This window comes from Schistocerca piceifrons, chromosome X (genome assembly GCF_021461385.2).
Source record: "Schistocerca piceifrons isolate TAMUIC-IGC-003096 chromosome X, iqSchPice1.1, whole genome shotgun sequence".
Lineage (NCBI taxonomy): Eukaryota > Metazoa > Arthropoda > Insecta > Orthoptera > Acrididae > Schistocerca > Schistocerca piceifrons.
The window spans coordinates 798,094,619-798,111,332 of record NC_060149.1 but is presented as its reverse complement, the minus strand read 5'-3'; the positions used below and the strand labels follow the sequence as shown (position 1 = coordinate 798,111,332).

Genomic DNA, 16,714 nt, shown 5'->3' with positions numbered 1-16,714 from the left:
TGATAAAACGGCACTATTTTTTGTTTCAGCATTTACCATTCTATGAACAGCTGTATCACTGCACATGAAGTACCTTCTGATAACTAGTCACTGTGTTGGTCATTGAGTTACCTTTTTATTCACTTGGGGTGACTTATCAAGACATGAGAAATTTACTATCAGCATCACTATAGCCCAAAATCTGAAATATGGACTTTCTAATTACAAACTTGTATTTGTTGGTGTTGGAGATAGAAGTAAAACAATGTTTTAGGGGGAACACCAAGTCATAAAAAAGACTGTCATGGAATACATTGAGCATCCTACAATTCAAGACCAAACTGTATTAACATACGCATTTCCAAATAGGTGTTGCTGTCCACACTTCCACCTGAGTTAGCAACCAGCATAGCAGCATTACAGGTCCGGCCTTTACGATTTAAAATAACTGGACTATCAGCTCCACCACAGCTGCTTTCAGTATCTGTAAAGTAAAAGAAAGCATAATGAACCTGAATAGATATGAATACTGATAAATGCCTAAACTACTTCCAGTACACGAACAGTCTGTTGGAAAATTTGCATAATGAAATCTGTAAAAAACAGCAGGACACTATCTGTGTTCAATACATTACAACAGAACAGAATTACCCCAGTTATGAAACATTACACCTGTAATTAAAAGTGGGTGAATGTTTCAGTCTGCCATCCTGATCTGTGTTCCTAAATAAACCCATGTGAACTGGGAGAGTTTCTTTGGTATCCCAATTCCTCTCCCCATTTTTGTGGTGTGTGTGTGTGTGTGTGTGTGTGTGTGTGTGTGCGCGCGCATACTATATATGTTGGCCACCCTCCATCACTCTGTCCATTTGCTGTCCATGACACTACTGTAGGGAGTGATGATGAGGTGATGCCCAACTGTGAACTGTGTTGTCCAGTGTCTGCACAGTCGTCGTCGTCGTCATCGTCATCATCATCAGGTGCAGACCTCACTGTACAGGAATGCTTTACTTTCTCTGGCTCAGGGCAGGATTCCACACCTGACTCAGTTGTAGGCCATATCTTTATTCATTACATCATCTTGGACCCTAATTTCAAAGGCCATTATAATCATGCAATCCCAGATTGCGGAAGATTGCCTACATATATTGATTTTGTTGTAATCTACAGCTTTTATATTATGATTGGCCATGGATGATTTAATGCTCTGGTGTAATTCAGTGTGGTGTATGTGTGCACGGCCCCTCTCTTTTACTGCGCATTAGTTTCCCTAAAGTATGTTTTCCCACACTAGCAGGAGATTTGGTCACACCTGGTGTGCGAAGGCCTCAATTACCCTTTACTAGTAGTGTCACTGTCTTGGGGGGTGGACAAAATACACATTTAACATTATGTTGCTCCAAGATTCTCCCGACTTTCTTGGAGATATCGCCAATAAACAGTATGCACGCTTGTGGTTTGTGCTGTGCATCTCTTTTTCTTCCTACCATTGTCTAGGTATAATCTGCTTAAACACAGGCCTTATCTGTTTTCTGCTGCACCCATTTCTTTGGAATGTTGTTTCCAGGTGTTTCAGTTAAGTTGGAGGGTTGTCTTGATTGCAGATGGATTGCACTCAGTGAAAAAAAAAAGTGTGCAAAACGGCTTCATGTTGGGAGTTTTGGTGACCATGGGATAACTGTCGATACAGTCTGTGTAGGTTTTCTGTACACACTGTGGCCTAGCTCGCCATCTGGTTTCTGTTTCACCAGGACATCAAGGAATGGGAGGGCACTATTCTGTTCCACATCCGTGGCAAACTGTATGCTGGGGTGAAGTCAGTTGAGGTGATGGAGAAATTCATCTAAGGTGCCCCACTCACATGGCCAAATGATGAGCATGTCGTCCACATAAGAGTAGAAACATGTTGGTTTTAGTTGTGCTTGCTTCAGGGCCTTCTCCTTGAAATCTTCCCTCAACAAATTCATCAGAGCAGCAACAGATGACACCCTATGGCAATGCTGCCCATCTGTTCATAATATCCATTGAGCAGGAAAGGATGGTCTCTTGATTTTCTGCTTATCAGTTCCACGGAGTCCTTTTGTGGAAAGCTCCCTGATGGGAGTGATGGAGGGGGTAATGGTCAACAGATATAGGCTGTTGACAAGAGCAGAGCAACAGTCTTCGGGAACCACCTGAAGATGACAATAAGCCTGTGTGCCGAACTACTATGGAGAATTTACAATGTAACAGGGGCAGACATTCAAGAATTTTACAATGACAAACTGAAGATCAGCACTTGTTGCAAATGAATGCCAACTCTATTCATATGCAAGTAAATGTAATGAAATGAATAAAGTAGCAGTGGTAAATCAAACAGTGACACTTCCCTCTTTTGGATAACAGGTGAATCTCTCTCATCCCAAAGCCTGAGTGACCTGCTCCTCATTTCTAATCTTCCCCTCTTTCCGTGCCAAGAAAAGATATGCTCGTTTTTTGTACTTTTAGATGTGTACTTAGGATTTCTGCCACCTGAAGGCACTGGCCAGCCATACTGTCTCCTTGTAGTTTTACCTTATTTATATACTTCCTCATAACTGTTTGGAGTGACTAAGTGTATCCAGAGTAAATCTGTTCTTCTACTATTCTGAGCACATTGTAGAGCTCACCTCTTTATGTAAATATTACACCAGAGTTATTCCTTATGAGACTAATGAGATACTACCTGTTCTATGACGATACGAACTCGATGAAACTTTCCTACTTCTAGTGCGACAACAGGCTAAACATGCTGCTGACAGATGATGGTAAGGTTTAGACACAGGTTTCTGCACCTCCTTTAAGCCACCATCCAAGTCTTCAGTTTCTGATGAAGATGAAGATGATTCCAACAATGAATCTGCTCCAACAGGTTCATCTAAAATAACAAAGAAATACTTCCTAGGTTCATGATAGTTAATACCAGTATTAAAGTGACAGCCACACATAAGGTGTTGAAAACTTCTCATAAGAAAAAAATATAAAATCATCTAATGCACATGAAAACATCAATATAGTCTGTTTTAACCTTTTACATAGAGCGTGCATAATTAAACAGCGTGCATCTCCATGGCCAGCCTAAAGAGGCCACCTCACATCGGAACAGATGGCATAGCAATCTCTACGCTGTGTGCAAAATAGCCATATATAAGACAGCATGCTGGGCCCTCAGACACACTAATATTTATGTGATTATTGTATACTTCACTGTTAGTTTGTGCCTTAGTGTAATCCTTCATTTCATGTTTGTAATGACTACAATGTTATTCAGTGTCCAAGTATTTTCCTTTATATAGAAGAGAATTAAAAGTTGGTTGGTGGGAATTCTGACAGAGAGAGAGAGAGAGAGAGAGAGAGAGAGAGAGAGAGAGAGAGAGAGAGAGAGAGAGTGTGTGTGTGTGTGTGTGTGTGTGTGTGTGTGTGTGTGTGTGTGTGTGTGTGTGTGTGTGCGCGCAACATTACAATATTTTTGGTGACAAGTGTGGTGTTCTACTCAGCATGTTCAGTTTCCTATATGCCAGTAGGAGAAATTCTTCAATCCCTTGTTGCACAGCAGTTAGTTCTCACCAACCAGCAGCAGGCTTTTTCCATGGAACAAAACACTTTAGCAGCCTTGATGACATCACTGGGTTGGCTGACTTTGATGTAACACCCATAGTATTCTCTGTACGAGGATTCTGTGGAAGACTGGGACGCATATGAAAACGGCTTCATCAATATTTTCAAGCTTTTGGTCTCATCAACCCCAATATGTGTACAGCTTTTGTCATGGATTTCTCCTTGTGTTTATCACTTTTTGTATCAGCTAGCTCCTCTTCAGGAACCTGCTAGTCTCTCTTTTGATGAAACATATCAGTTGCTCTCTACTATCACTGCAAACATATCCATGTTGTTGTTGCTCATGCTGAGATATACTGTTGTCAAAAGCGGCCGAAACATTCGTACAAAGCTTGGGCAGCAGAACATCACAGGCTTAGCCATCATTGCCAGTTTGTTACTAAAGCTCATTGGGACTTGTACACTGATTCCATCATTCGTGATGCTGCAATACGCTTGACCTCTGATAGGGAAGTTGCAAATGCCATTTTACAATGTGAATATCCCTCTCTCACAGAGATTTTGTACATTGCCCAGTTGTTTGGGGTATCTAGGGAAGCAGGAAATCAGACAAAAGCTTGGTATGGTAGTAGTCGCCAATGATTCTCCTCCTCAGCCGTGGTCAGTTAGCTCATGAGGTGGGGAGAGGGGGAGGGGGGGGGGGAGGGAAGATGACATCACGGCTGTGCAATCGTGGTCTCCATGACACATGGGGCACTGTTGTGCTAAACAGCAACAGCTGTGAGTGTTTCAACAGCGGCCTTGTGCTCCTCTTGCAACTTGCCCTTATCGTTTTGTTCAACGTGAGTGAGTTGCACGTCCAAAGTGTTGTGCGACATGCAACTATTGCAAAAAAAGAGACATATTGCTTCTGTGTGCGACTCACAACCTCCTGCATCAGACACGTGAACATGGAAGTGAACTGGTTTCTCAAGTGACAGTAGCCCCAAACAAGTACATGTTATGGACATGATGTTAAAAATGCACAATTTGTTAAAAATGCAAGTAGACATGGGTGCAACAGTGACTATGTTAAATTCTCAATCCTATGTGGATCTTGTATCACCGCTGTTGTCCCGTTTCTCATCAGTTGGTGACTTATAACAAACAACAAATACCCATACTGGGATAGTTTTCTACTCATGTAATGTATACGGCAGTTGTTCAGTCTTTGACCTTTCTAGTGGTGGATGATGCCAACACTAAAAGCTTATTTGGGATAGACGCCTTCAAAATTTTTAGATTTTTTTGTTTATGATGAAGTGCATCTGGCATCAGATCATGTTCCAAATCAACTACTGGATGTGCTCTGCACAGAATTTTCCTCACTGTTTTTGGAAGGTTTCAAGTTTGTTACTTATTTCAAGGCTCACATCACAATGAAACCGATGATGTGTCCCTGTTTTCTGTGCCTTCTCAATCCCAATAGCTTTATGGGAACAAGTCCAAGCAGAACTTGATCGACTTCCATCCTTGGGTATTTTCATACCTGTCTCCTCTAATGAACGGTCTACAATGTTGGTAACTGTCACAGAACCTAATGGCAACCTTCAGCTCTGTGGTGATTTTCACAGTCTATTATTGATATCCTATCAGGATGAACTCTTAGCATACCTTTCTGTAGGCCAATATTTTTCCAAAACAGACTTGTCAGAAGCCTACTTGCATCCGTCTTTGGATGATGATTACAAATGTATCTTCATAGTGAATACCCCCTTTGGGTTATGCCAATGCCAGTGCCTGCCATTCTGCATGGCTAGTGCCAGTGCAATTTTCCATCAATTTTTGGGGCAACTCATGGCCTCCATGCCGTGGTGCTTTAACTACCAGAATGATATTGTGATCCCTGGTACCTCAACAGATGCACACCTGTGGAACATTTGTGCCTTGTTCACATTGCTGAAGGTCACTGGCTTGAAAGTAACTTGGGAAAAATCACAATTTTTTCAGCCATCTAGTGTCTATCTCTGTTTTGAAGTCTCGCATGCTGGTGTCAAGGCTTTACACCAGCATGTTTGATGCCACTGTGGTTTTTCCACATCCTACTAGTGTCAAAGAGTTGCGGACCTTTCTTGGAAAGACTGCTTACAACCATAAATTCCTTCCTGATGCAGCCACAGTGGCTCTCACGAGGGAGTGGGCACCCCACCTGTCCACACCCATGCTATTTCAGATTGTATGCTCCTCTGGTGGCAAAGTACCTGCTCTAACAGTAGCGCCTTCTCATGAAAACATGGACACCTCTACAGTGAACAATTTTTCCAAGTGGGAAGGAGTATTGTAACTCTATGCAGTGAGATGCATAATTAAACTGTGTGTGTCTCCACAGCTGGCCTGAAGAAGTCACCTTACATTGGTACAGAATGAGCAGCAAGTGCTACGCCATGTGCAAAACAGCTGCATATAAGCTGGTATGTTGGGCCCTCAGCCACTCTAATGTTTATGTGATGATTGTGTACTTCCATGATGAGACAATGCCTTAATGTACGCCATGATTGTGTGTGTCTGTATTGACTACTATGTCATACAGTGTGTACATATTTTCCTTCATGTGGAAGCTAATTAAAAGTTGATTGGTGGGAATTCTGATATTGTGTTTGTGCAATATTACAATACAGTCTAAATTAAAGGTTGCTCTATTTGAAAATAGGAACTGTGCTGATTTGCATGCAACTGTATATTCATTTACTTTTTGGACAATGCAGTGACAACAATTTGGGGTTGAGGGAATATCTAGAAAAGGAATTCTTATACACTGAATGCTAAATCTGTCAAATAATGGAAGCATGTGGTGGCACATTAGCAGTGCTGTTACAATCTAGTGTTTACATTTAAGAAGAAGCTACGTACCACAATATTTATGAAATGTCTATCGTTCATTCTTTGAACAGAGTGTTACCATTTAAAACCATTTTCTACAGATGGAGACGTCCAAATTTCATTAACACAAATAGCTCATGATGATTATCATTTTGTTTAAATTATAATCCATTTGAAACAAATAGATCATAAAGGAATAACAAATTTGCAGTGTAAAATGCACGACCTCCAAGATGATACTCCAGGAAAATTTACTTATACAGCCAAGCAAGTTAGAAAAACTTTGTGGAAATACCAAGAACCAGAGTTTACATTCAACTACACAGTGAGACTATGTATGCCTGCACAATATGTAATATATGCCTTACTTCTTATTTGGAAAAAAATAACATTACTTCAATTTGCAATCTCCTAAAATAATTTAAGTACCTGTTTCTGCAACTTCATCCATCTCACTAAACGACACTGAGCACCTGTGCCTCATAGTTGCTACAGAGTGTTGTTGTGAATGACACTCTTCTGTTGGAAAAAGAACACTCAATTGTTGTGGTAAGCTGATACCCATATAGCATTGGCGAGTTTCATCATGTTGTCTGGATGGGCCTGTTAAAACATTTCCTTTTAGTAATAAATGAACAAAATACAGCACATCAGTTTATTCAAATTATTAAAACAATATTTGGATTACAGTTAGATTTTCATAAACAGACAATTTTTGGATCCTACGGAACAGACCACATGTATTTGAAAAAGGTGTAAAATAATTTACATTTTTGATGGCTAGAATAACGATATTTACCACCACAAATTTACATTTAGAAGTGGACAGATCCTGCAGTAAGCTATTTATAAGAGAATGCGGAGTGTTACTAGAAGCTTTGAAAAACTTCATCGCAGAAGATGTGTACTATCAAAAACATCCCAATTTGGTAGAATAATGTACTAGATGATTTGTCCTTAATCTAACCACCTGGCACACATTTTTTGCCCCACTGTCAGCCAGTGGGTGGCAGTGCTGGCAGCGAGAATATTTCCCCCTCCGCTGTGAAGCCTTTGTTCGTGTAGAATTGTTGTGCAGGTAGCATGTGTTTGTTAGATGATGAAATACAGTGTAATGTGTGAAAGTATTTCAAGTAAAATGGTGAAATACAAGTATTCTACCTGCCAAAGTGTATTCCTGAAAGATCCATACATGTGTACAAGAATCAGCGTCTGCTGTAAGGAGATTATTTCAACAGGAATTTCTTGATGTTCAAGTTCCTAATTGGAGTACAATTCATCAATTGCTAAATAAATTTGTGAAACGGGAAGTGTTCTTGACAGGAAGCAAAGACAATCACATATAGTACTCACAGAAGAAGCTCTCGATAACATTGGGTATGCTCTGGAAAGGTCTCCTAGACAATCAGTTCAACATCTTTTTCAGAAAATGGGCTATGGCTGTGTTCAAAGTTACTGAAGTTACAGCTCAATAAAATAACTGCAGTGCAAGAACTTAAACTGGGTGACCCTTAAAAATGTTGCTGTTCTGTGAATGGATTTTGAATAGGTTGCATGACAGAGGAACTGACCCTCACCTAACTTTATTTTCGGATGAATCATGGTTCCACCTAAGTGGATACATTAATTCACAAAATTACAATTACTGGAATTCTGAAGAGCCTACCTTAATACCCAAGGCACACCTGCATGATCAAAAAACACAAGTGGGGTGTGCTATTAGTGGTGAGAGAATACTAGGCTCTATTTAGAGGAACAACCAACAGCAAGAGATATGTGGAATACATTTTGAACCCCCCTTCCCTTTTTTCCCCACTTAACTGAGAGAGAGACTGTGCTTTCATGACCTTTCAACAGGACTCTGTGATGGCACATGCAGCCATCTTTTCATTACAAGAAATTCATGATGTGTTCCAACATACAGTTATCACTAACAACACATCGCCTCCTCTTACAACCCCCCCCCCCCCCCCTCTCCCCCCACCCAATTTAAACCCTGCAATTTTTATCTCGAGGGGAGAGGGGGGGGGGGGGGCAGCGGCATTAAAAGAGAAAGGGTATCAATCAAATCCGCACACTTTATATGAACTTTATTCTAACATTTGTCAAGAAATTGCTGTGATTTATCAGAGGCAACTGCAGAGTGCAATGAGCAATTTCCTAAACAGATGTAAGAAATGTTTGAACAATGAAGGGGGACAGTTCCAGCATCTTTTTGCTTAATAAATGTGAGTAATATAGTTTTATTTTGAAACATTTATGTTATGTATGTTAGAAATAACTTATGCAACAACCATACTATATTTACTGTGGACCTCCTCTCTCTCTCTCTCTCTCTCTCTCTCTCTCTCTCTCTCTCTCACACACCATGGGCACAGCAGCCAGCTTCACCATCCAACTATATGCCACAAAAGTGGTTGCATTAATGATTGATCACCTTGTATTTAAGGTACAGTAGCTATTATGGAATTATAAAATATTGTATATCGGCAGTTTTTAATTATTACAGATTACTTTCTCTCCGAGTTTGGACACACGTTAATGAATAAAATGATTATCATAATAACATTATAAATGTGTAGCAGCTAACATTTCCTAACTTTAAGTATTTCTTTAGCCATTAAATTTTTTTGTGCTTATTCCTTGCACCAGTTTCAAACCTTTTCAGAATTACACCTGACGAATTCATTTTAAATAGCTCATTGTAATAATAATAATAATTAGTGGGGGTGGAAAACATATGAAAAGATTCAAATCAAATAAACTATAGTTTCATAATTATACTACTGAATTGCGATGACTGATATACACACATCATTTAAAATTCCTTACAAGAAACTAATTTTGGAAGATTGTATTGCATCTGAAATTGATAAAATACCTGTTTGTCGACCAATACTGAAATAATTCGGAAAGTATCCTTTGGAGCCCAACGATGCTGAGCTAGGGACACCACCTAAACGAGGTGGCATACTGGCTTCAAATTCACACAACCTACAAAGAAATTAAGCAACACAAAATACAACAATGAAAAGTGAGTGATAAGAAACTATGGAGAAATATAGGGAATCTGTTTCAAGGACCTATTAATACTATACTACATTCACAAAGATGTGAGTGCACTAACTACTTCACTTTTGATTTTAATACACTGACAAGGTTTGCCAACAGTACATTTAAATTCACACAAACAGGAATGATGCATGTGAATTACATTTAATTAAATAAAAATTGAATTTTTTGTTTCTCAGAACTTCATCACTAGGTAAGTCATATGTGATGAAGGGAAGTGAAAACTGATCCTTAATCCTTCAATCTAATGTTTCAAGAATGAAACTGAAATTCTTCCATTGTTTTTCCTTCCTCAGTAATGTGTCACACAGATTTAATGTGTACTCTCAGCAGAAAAAAAAAAAAAAAAATTGGGACACTGTAGACAAAATGACAGAAAAATCACACCATTTGGCAAAAACTGGGCCGAGCATGGCATCAGACAGAGGGAAAGGGTCATTGATTCAGGATATTCGGGATACCCGTTGCTCACTTTGTATTGCCCTAGTCCTATGTGCTAAGGACTGCTTACTTCATGACGCAGATTATGGACCTAATTGAATGTTCAAATTGCAGGGAGAGCACCTGGATACCATAAAGTATGAGGCACAGAGGGTATGGATCTTAAAAGAACGTGCTTATAAGGGCTCACTGTCTACCATTCAGGATTAATGAAAGTGACAGATCAATTTTACCAATAAGACTCAGGCTCTGGTTCCAATAAATGCATGTCATTCAGGACAAACCAATTACAGCCTGACACAGATTACAAATTTATTTGCTCCAGCTATTTCCATTATGCATGATTCTTTTTAAATTTGTTTAAGAACTTGACATTAGAGACATATGTATTACAATGTGTCATATTCTTGAAAATGGCATTCGACAATTGGGCCAAACAGCCATTCATTGTGTTTTATCATCATTATTAGAACTCACTAAGTATGCAGAAAGACTACAAAAACTCAACATGCCTATGAGCAAAGTCAAATCTACTATTACTGTAATTTGCAACAGGAGGTTTGACATATAGATTTTCTCTCTTCGTTTAGATACATATGTTTCAAAGAAACAAGCCTGCTACAGATGCTAACTACTGACATTCAGCCTCTTCAGACTGGAGCCACGCGCTCAAGGGCAGAATTAAAGCAGCAAGACGTTTTTAATAGGTCTTCCTCCAGGCTGTCACCACTGCCACACCCTTTAACCAAAATATGTTTATTTCCTACACAGTTATCAGTATAAGAGCAGCAAGCAGAAATATCATTGGGGCCATTAGTCACAATGGTTCACTGGGAGTATTCAGTTAAGAGACAGAATCATTGCACTGACTGAAGTAGGCACGTTTTAAATTAGAGATTCTGGCAGGAGGTACTACTGCAAAGATGTGGTGGAGGAATGAGGTTTAAATAGGCACTAACAACATAGTTCCTGGCTCAGGCAGGAAGAGACTAAGCACACACCAGGAGAACACAGAGCTTGCACGTTAAGACCTGACAGCTTCCCTCACTAATCGTGAAGCAGTTGCAGCAAGAGATCGTATTCCTCGGTTCCAATGACACAATTCACTGAAGGCTGAGGGCAGCTGGACTGCATGCACAAACCTCCACAGTGAAAGAAAAACTCAAACAGTAAAATATTTTATTCCAGCTGGAATTTACAGAGCTCAATATGAACATGGTGTGGAAAAGTGTAATTTTCAATGATGAGATGGTGTTTTCCATGGATAACAACTGCCCAACAGTACTTTGCAGATTGCAAGGGTCAAGACATCATGAAGAATATGTCGTGATGACTAGAAGACCAAGGCGACTATCAATTTCCTGTGGGGGTCGGATTTCTGCATATGAAGCAGGAGTACTTCACAGAATTGAGGGAACTTACAATTCCAGGCAGTACTCACATATAATGAAGACTTTGATGGCAGCCTTCAGTGCGAATGCTATGCACTGAAGGAGAATTCACATTACAGGAAAATCATCCTCCTGTGCATAAGTCCACATTCATTCAGCAGCAGCTGTCCAACATGAGCATTAAGGTCATGGACTGGCCGCCATGAGCTCCTGAAATATGGATCCAATGGAGGATATATGGGCTGAGGTTACATGAACACAGTCACATATTTGGCCAAGAAACTAACTGGCTGTTGCCGACATTATCAGTAAACTCTTCCGGGCTAAGTTGCCGTGGTCGATCTGTAGAACTTCTTCTCCCTGACGTTTCGTTCTCAACTACGGAGAACATCTTCCGAGGTGAGTCGACGACTGGCTGCTAGGAGCTGGGGCCGCCGCTTATATAGAGATCGTAGGGGGCGCCACCACACGTCACATGGCATCGATGTGCAGCTATCTCTGGCTATCGTCTGTTCTCTCGATTGCAGGCAATCGATTGTCACGTGATTGATGCAACGTCGACCGCCATATCTTATCCAATTTTAATCCTTCTTCTTTACGATTAAAATTGTATTGATGTTTGTGGATTTCAATTGCCTCTCTATACATACGTGTATAATAGTGCGACGTCCTCGCTAGCACGCTTGTTTCACCAAATTTTATGTCGTGATCTCCATCCTTAAAAACATGTTCCGCTACTGCCGATTTGTCGATATGTCCCAAGCGACAGTTTCTTTTGTGCTCTGTCAACCGTGTATTGATGCTTCTTTTTGTAGTTCCTATGTAAACCCTGCCGCAACTACGCGGAATTTTATATACCCCTGGGGTGGCTAGGGGGTGACGAGCATCTTTTGTTGATCTTAGGCATTCACTAATTTTCTTAGTAGGTCTGAAAATGGTCTCTACCTGAAACTTGGCTAGTACTTTTCCAATGCGATCCGTGATATTATGGATAAACGGAAGAAATACTTTTCCAGCTGATGGTTGTTGCTATCTCCTATTTTTAGGCCTTTTTCTATTTGGGTGAAGTGCTCGATTAATCTCGTTTTTTGTGTAACCATTTTTCGCAAAGGCCATTCGTAAATGATTTAGTTCTTCTTGTAAGTAGCCTGGTTCACAAATATTATTGGCCCTATCCACTAGTGTTTTTATGACCCCCCTCTTTTGCCTAGGGTGGTGGTTTGAGTTCTTATGGAGGTAGCGATCGGTATGTGTACCTTTCCTGTAGACCTTATGGCCTAAGGTCCCATCCGCCCGTTTGATAACTGATACATCCAAGAAGTTAAGTTGTCCATTCTTCTCCTTCTCCATAGTAAATTTAATCTTTGGGTTGATGCTATTTAAATGTACCAGAAAATCATTCAAGTCTTCTTCCTCATGATTCCATACTACAAAGGTATCATCCACATACCGATACCACTTCGAGGGGCTTTTTTTGGCCGACTGCAATGCTTGATGTTCAAAATATTCCATGAATAAATTTGCAATTGCGGGACTTAGGGGGCTTCCCATGGCTACCCCATCGATCTGTTCATAAAATTCACCATTGTACTGAAAATAGGTTGAGGATAGACAGTGTTGGAACAAGGCTACTATATCAGTAGGGAACATATTGGCTATATGGGAGAGAGCTTCATCAACTGGAACCATCGTGAACAAAGACACTATATCAAAACTGACAAGTATGTCATTAGGACCGACAGTAATTTCCCTCAATTTCTCAATGAAGTGTAGAGAGTTTTTAATATGACTCTCAGTTTTGCCTATGTGAGGTTGTAACAAAGAGGCAAGGTGTCTGGCTAGTTCTTGGGTAGGAGCTCCAATTGCGCTGACTATTGGTCTCAAAGGAACATCAGGTTTATGTATCTTTGGTAATCCATATAATCTCGGAGGATAAGCCTCCGTTTCACAAAGATACTTTTTAACTTCTGTAGGAATTGAAGACTGTTTTATCAGACGCTTGGTGGCATTCAGCACTTTCGTTGTGGGATCCTTTTTCAACTTCTTGTATGTGCTGGGTTCCAGGAGATCACTGATCTTCTTGTGATAATCCTCAGTATTCATTAAAACAGTAACATTTCCCTTGTCAGCGGCAACTATAATAACATTCTTGTCTGCATTGATCTCCCGCAATGCCTTCCTTTCCCCTTGAGACAGATTGCTGCTGGGTGTCGTAAAGAAGAAGGATTAAAATTGGATAAGATATGGCGGTCGACGTTGCATCAATCACGTGACAATCGATTGCCTGCAATCGAGAAAACAGACGATAGCCAGAGATAGCCGCACATCGACGCCATGTGACGTGTGGTGGCGCCCCCTACGATCTCTATATAAGCGGCGGCCCCAGCTCCTAGCAGCCAGTCGTCGACTCACCTCGGAAGATGTTCTCCGTAGTTGAGAACGAAACGTCAGGGAGAAGAAGTTCTACAGATCGACCACGGCAACTTAGCCCGGAAGAGTTTACTGATAAAGACGCCGGCCGTGAAAGCCTACATGGAATGTTGCCGACGTTCTTTGGGACTGCGTTCTTGAAGCCAGGGATGAAGTTGCCTCTTCTGGCAAATGTGTCTGACACTTCAGAGATTCCATGTCAAGATAAGTTAGAAATAATGGTGGATTCTGGACAAGATATTATAACACTAAAAACATTCGATTTCATTTACTTATTTTCTCAACTTTCTGTCAGTGAGAGCCAGTGGAAGATCACTTGGCTACAGAAAAATATCTAACCTGACATAAGAGAATATCAGTTAGCTTTTAATTATGTTTCTTAACCGACATAAGTTGCTTTTAAATATATTTTTTTTAAATATTGCCCCTCTTTTATTTGCTCCCTGCCTATGTATTTGAAAAGTGATAAATTTAGAGTGATTTTAATACTATTTTTTGTTATTTCAAATTCATCTCTTTCTTCCCCTCTACTGATACCCCTTGCATCCTCCCAAAAACATATAAAAGATTTTTTCTAATATTTACTCATCTTTAATTTCCCCTCCCATCTTTCTTTCTCTTACACTCTAACCTTACTTGCTCTCACTCCATCCTTCCAAAATTAATAAACAAATCAAGCACTTTCAATTAAAATTATGCTTTTTCTTGTAATGTCTCTCCTTCTATAAGACCTAATTTTCTTGCTTTTCAATCTTTTATTGTATAATTTTACTCTCCTTCCTTTTCCACTCCCCCCTCCCCCTCCCCCCCCCCCTCTCTCTCTCTCTCACACACACACACACACACACACACACACACACACCTGCGCGCGCGCGCTCGCATCTTAGCATCCAGAGTGTCGTAGGATGCAGTGACTAATTTCAGTGGATAATAGTTTCTCCAGAAAGCTTTTCGGGATCCGTGGAGATTGGACAAGCTACAGTTCGAGTATGGACAAGCTGAAAGAACTATAAATTATGCACCTGTGCCTGGGCATGGATGTTCATCAGCAGTTTCTTAATTCTGCATTGTGTTGTAATTAAGTGCAGAGATGCGAGAGATTATGGCGGTAACTCCCAGTAGTGATGGCTGCCGAACAAACTGTAGCTACAGCCCTGATCTGCAAAAAATGCGTAGATCTTAAAATATTTCAGGGACCACAAGGACCTGGTGGTATTGATGAGTGAGTTAGTTGTCCCTCCTTGGGGACAGAAGAGACGTCTTCATGGCCAAATGGACGAAGATTTATTACGGTAGTATATAAATATATCAAAACTGACATTTGGAATCCCCGTGCACTTGCCAACCTCATTCTGATACTGGAAGACTACAAGAATAAGTTCTGTGTCTACGTGTGGATGCTGAGTCTCATCACCAGTATTCAACATCCACATGTGTGTTGTTATTTAGCACACAAGTGTTTGACTTATAGTGGGAGCTTTTGGTGTTGATCGGTTATTAGCAGGTTCGTTCTTCAACAGAAGAAGATTGTGTAAGTAACCAGACAGCCTTATAGAGCAATTAATTAGTAATGGGAGTTAATGGTTGTTATGAGGTCTATTAAACTGAGTATAAAGAATATTTTTTTGTTTTTCTTGCTTTCCTGTTTTGTTGAGATATCTGATGACACTGCAGGATGTTTGTTGGGGGTTAAGCGATGTATGTTTTTGTTTCGTTTTTTGATTACCCAATGGCTCTTCATGTTTGTCCGTGTTGATTTTGTATGACAGATTGCTAGTTTTCATGTCTATTGGTCTTTCTGGTTTTACAGTAGTTGCCTGCAATTTTTTTTTCCATTAAAAAAAAGAGTTGGTGAGCAATAATATCTGCAGACAAGTAAATGTGTCCAAGAGCTATCTTGAAGGCATTCTTAAACCAATACAATAGTGTACAGGCTTATGATTTGAGACTGGATTATACGCATCATAAAAAACTTTAAAATGCATGCACATATGCATGAAAAATGCTTAAACAATGCTTGAAAAGTGTCGAAATATGCAAGATCAAATAATAAAAAAGCATGGTAGTTACTGTGTGCATTATATATCAAAGTCAAACCTGTGCACATCAATTACGAGGAAGAGTGCCGGCCATACACAAAATCTGAACATTTAAAACACTATCATTTTCTGAAAGCTTTCTGGTATTATTTTCTAAAAATTTGCAAAATGGGGATGCATATCGTGTTTCAAGAATTGTTCCTTCTTTGCTATTGTTGTCAGTAACAAGCGGATGTGATGTGAGCGAGTCACAGCGAAACAATCAATTTGTACAGTACCAACTTCGAGATATATTGCACGCAGTGCGGCACACTCAAAAACTCCGTCATATTTTATTTAAAAAACAACATACAATCATGAATTTTTTTGAACCGCATTAACTTTAAATTAATACTATTGGACCAAAGCATCATTTACAATTTATTTTACATTTTTCTACTATTGCAAACATAAATGACCAAGTACTGTTCCAAAAGTTCGGTAGTAAGATTGTGTCTTCAAATCACTCAAAACATTTTTATATGGAGGAAAGGACCATTCTACAACTGAGGTAACTGGGCAGTATTTGAATTTAGGCGATAAGTTGGCACTTATTGCTTCTGGTAAAAGTTCACCCATCCCATTAATAAACTATCAATTTGCACAAGTGTTCAAACCTGCATTATTGTTTAAAATGTTTTCAAATTTTTCTTTAAGTTTTCTTGGGAACACCTCTGGCAATGAGGCGTTCACTAGAATAATTTTATTCATTAACTGAATACATTCATTCAACGCCAAGCCTTGAGTTCCAAGCTTTTTAATACTTGCAGGTATATGGGAAAAATGGGTACTTATCACAGCAATGTCTTTTTTAATACCAGAAACATTAAAAGCTTCCTTGCACTGGCAAACTGCCAAAGCCTCTGCACCATCGAAGTTGTACACTAC

At 39.8% G+C, this 16,714-nt stretch overlaps 1 protein-coding gene across 1 annotated transcript in view; it reads right to left on the bottom strand.

The window, feature by feature from the left end:
- The window catches only part of LOC124721523 (rapamycin-insensitive companion of mTOR), a 277,266-nt gene that overhangs the window by 25,012 nt on the left and 235,540 nt on the right, over window positions 1-16,714 (bottom strand). The window contains exons 23-26 of the mRNA XM_047246541.1: window positions 9,296-9,408; window positions 6,844-7,017; window positions 2,684-2,875; window positions 335-463 (exon numbers count right to left, since the gene is read on the bottom strand). Coding sequence (XP_047102497.1) covers window positions 335-463; window positions 2,684-2,875; window positions 6,844-7,017; window positions 9,296-9,408 — 608 coding nt within the window. The remainder of the gene's footprint in view (window positions 1-334; window positions 464-2,683; window positions 2,876-6,843; window positions 7,018-9,295; window positions 9,409-16,714) is intronic.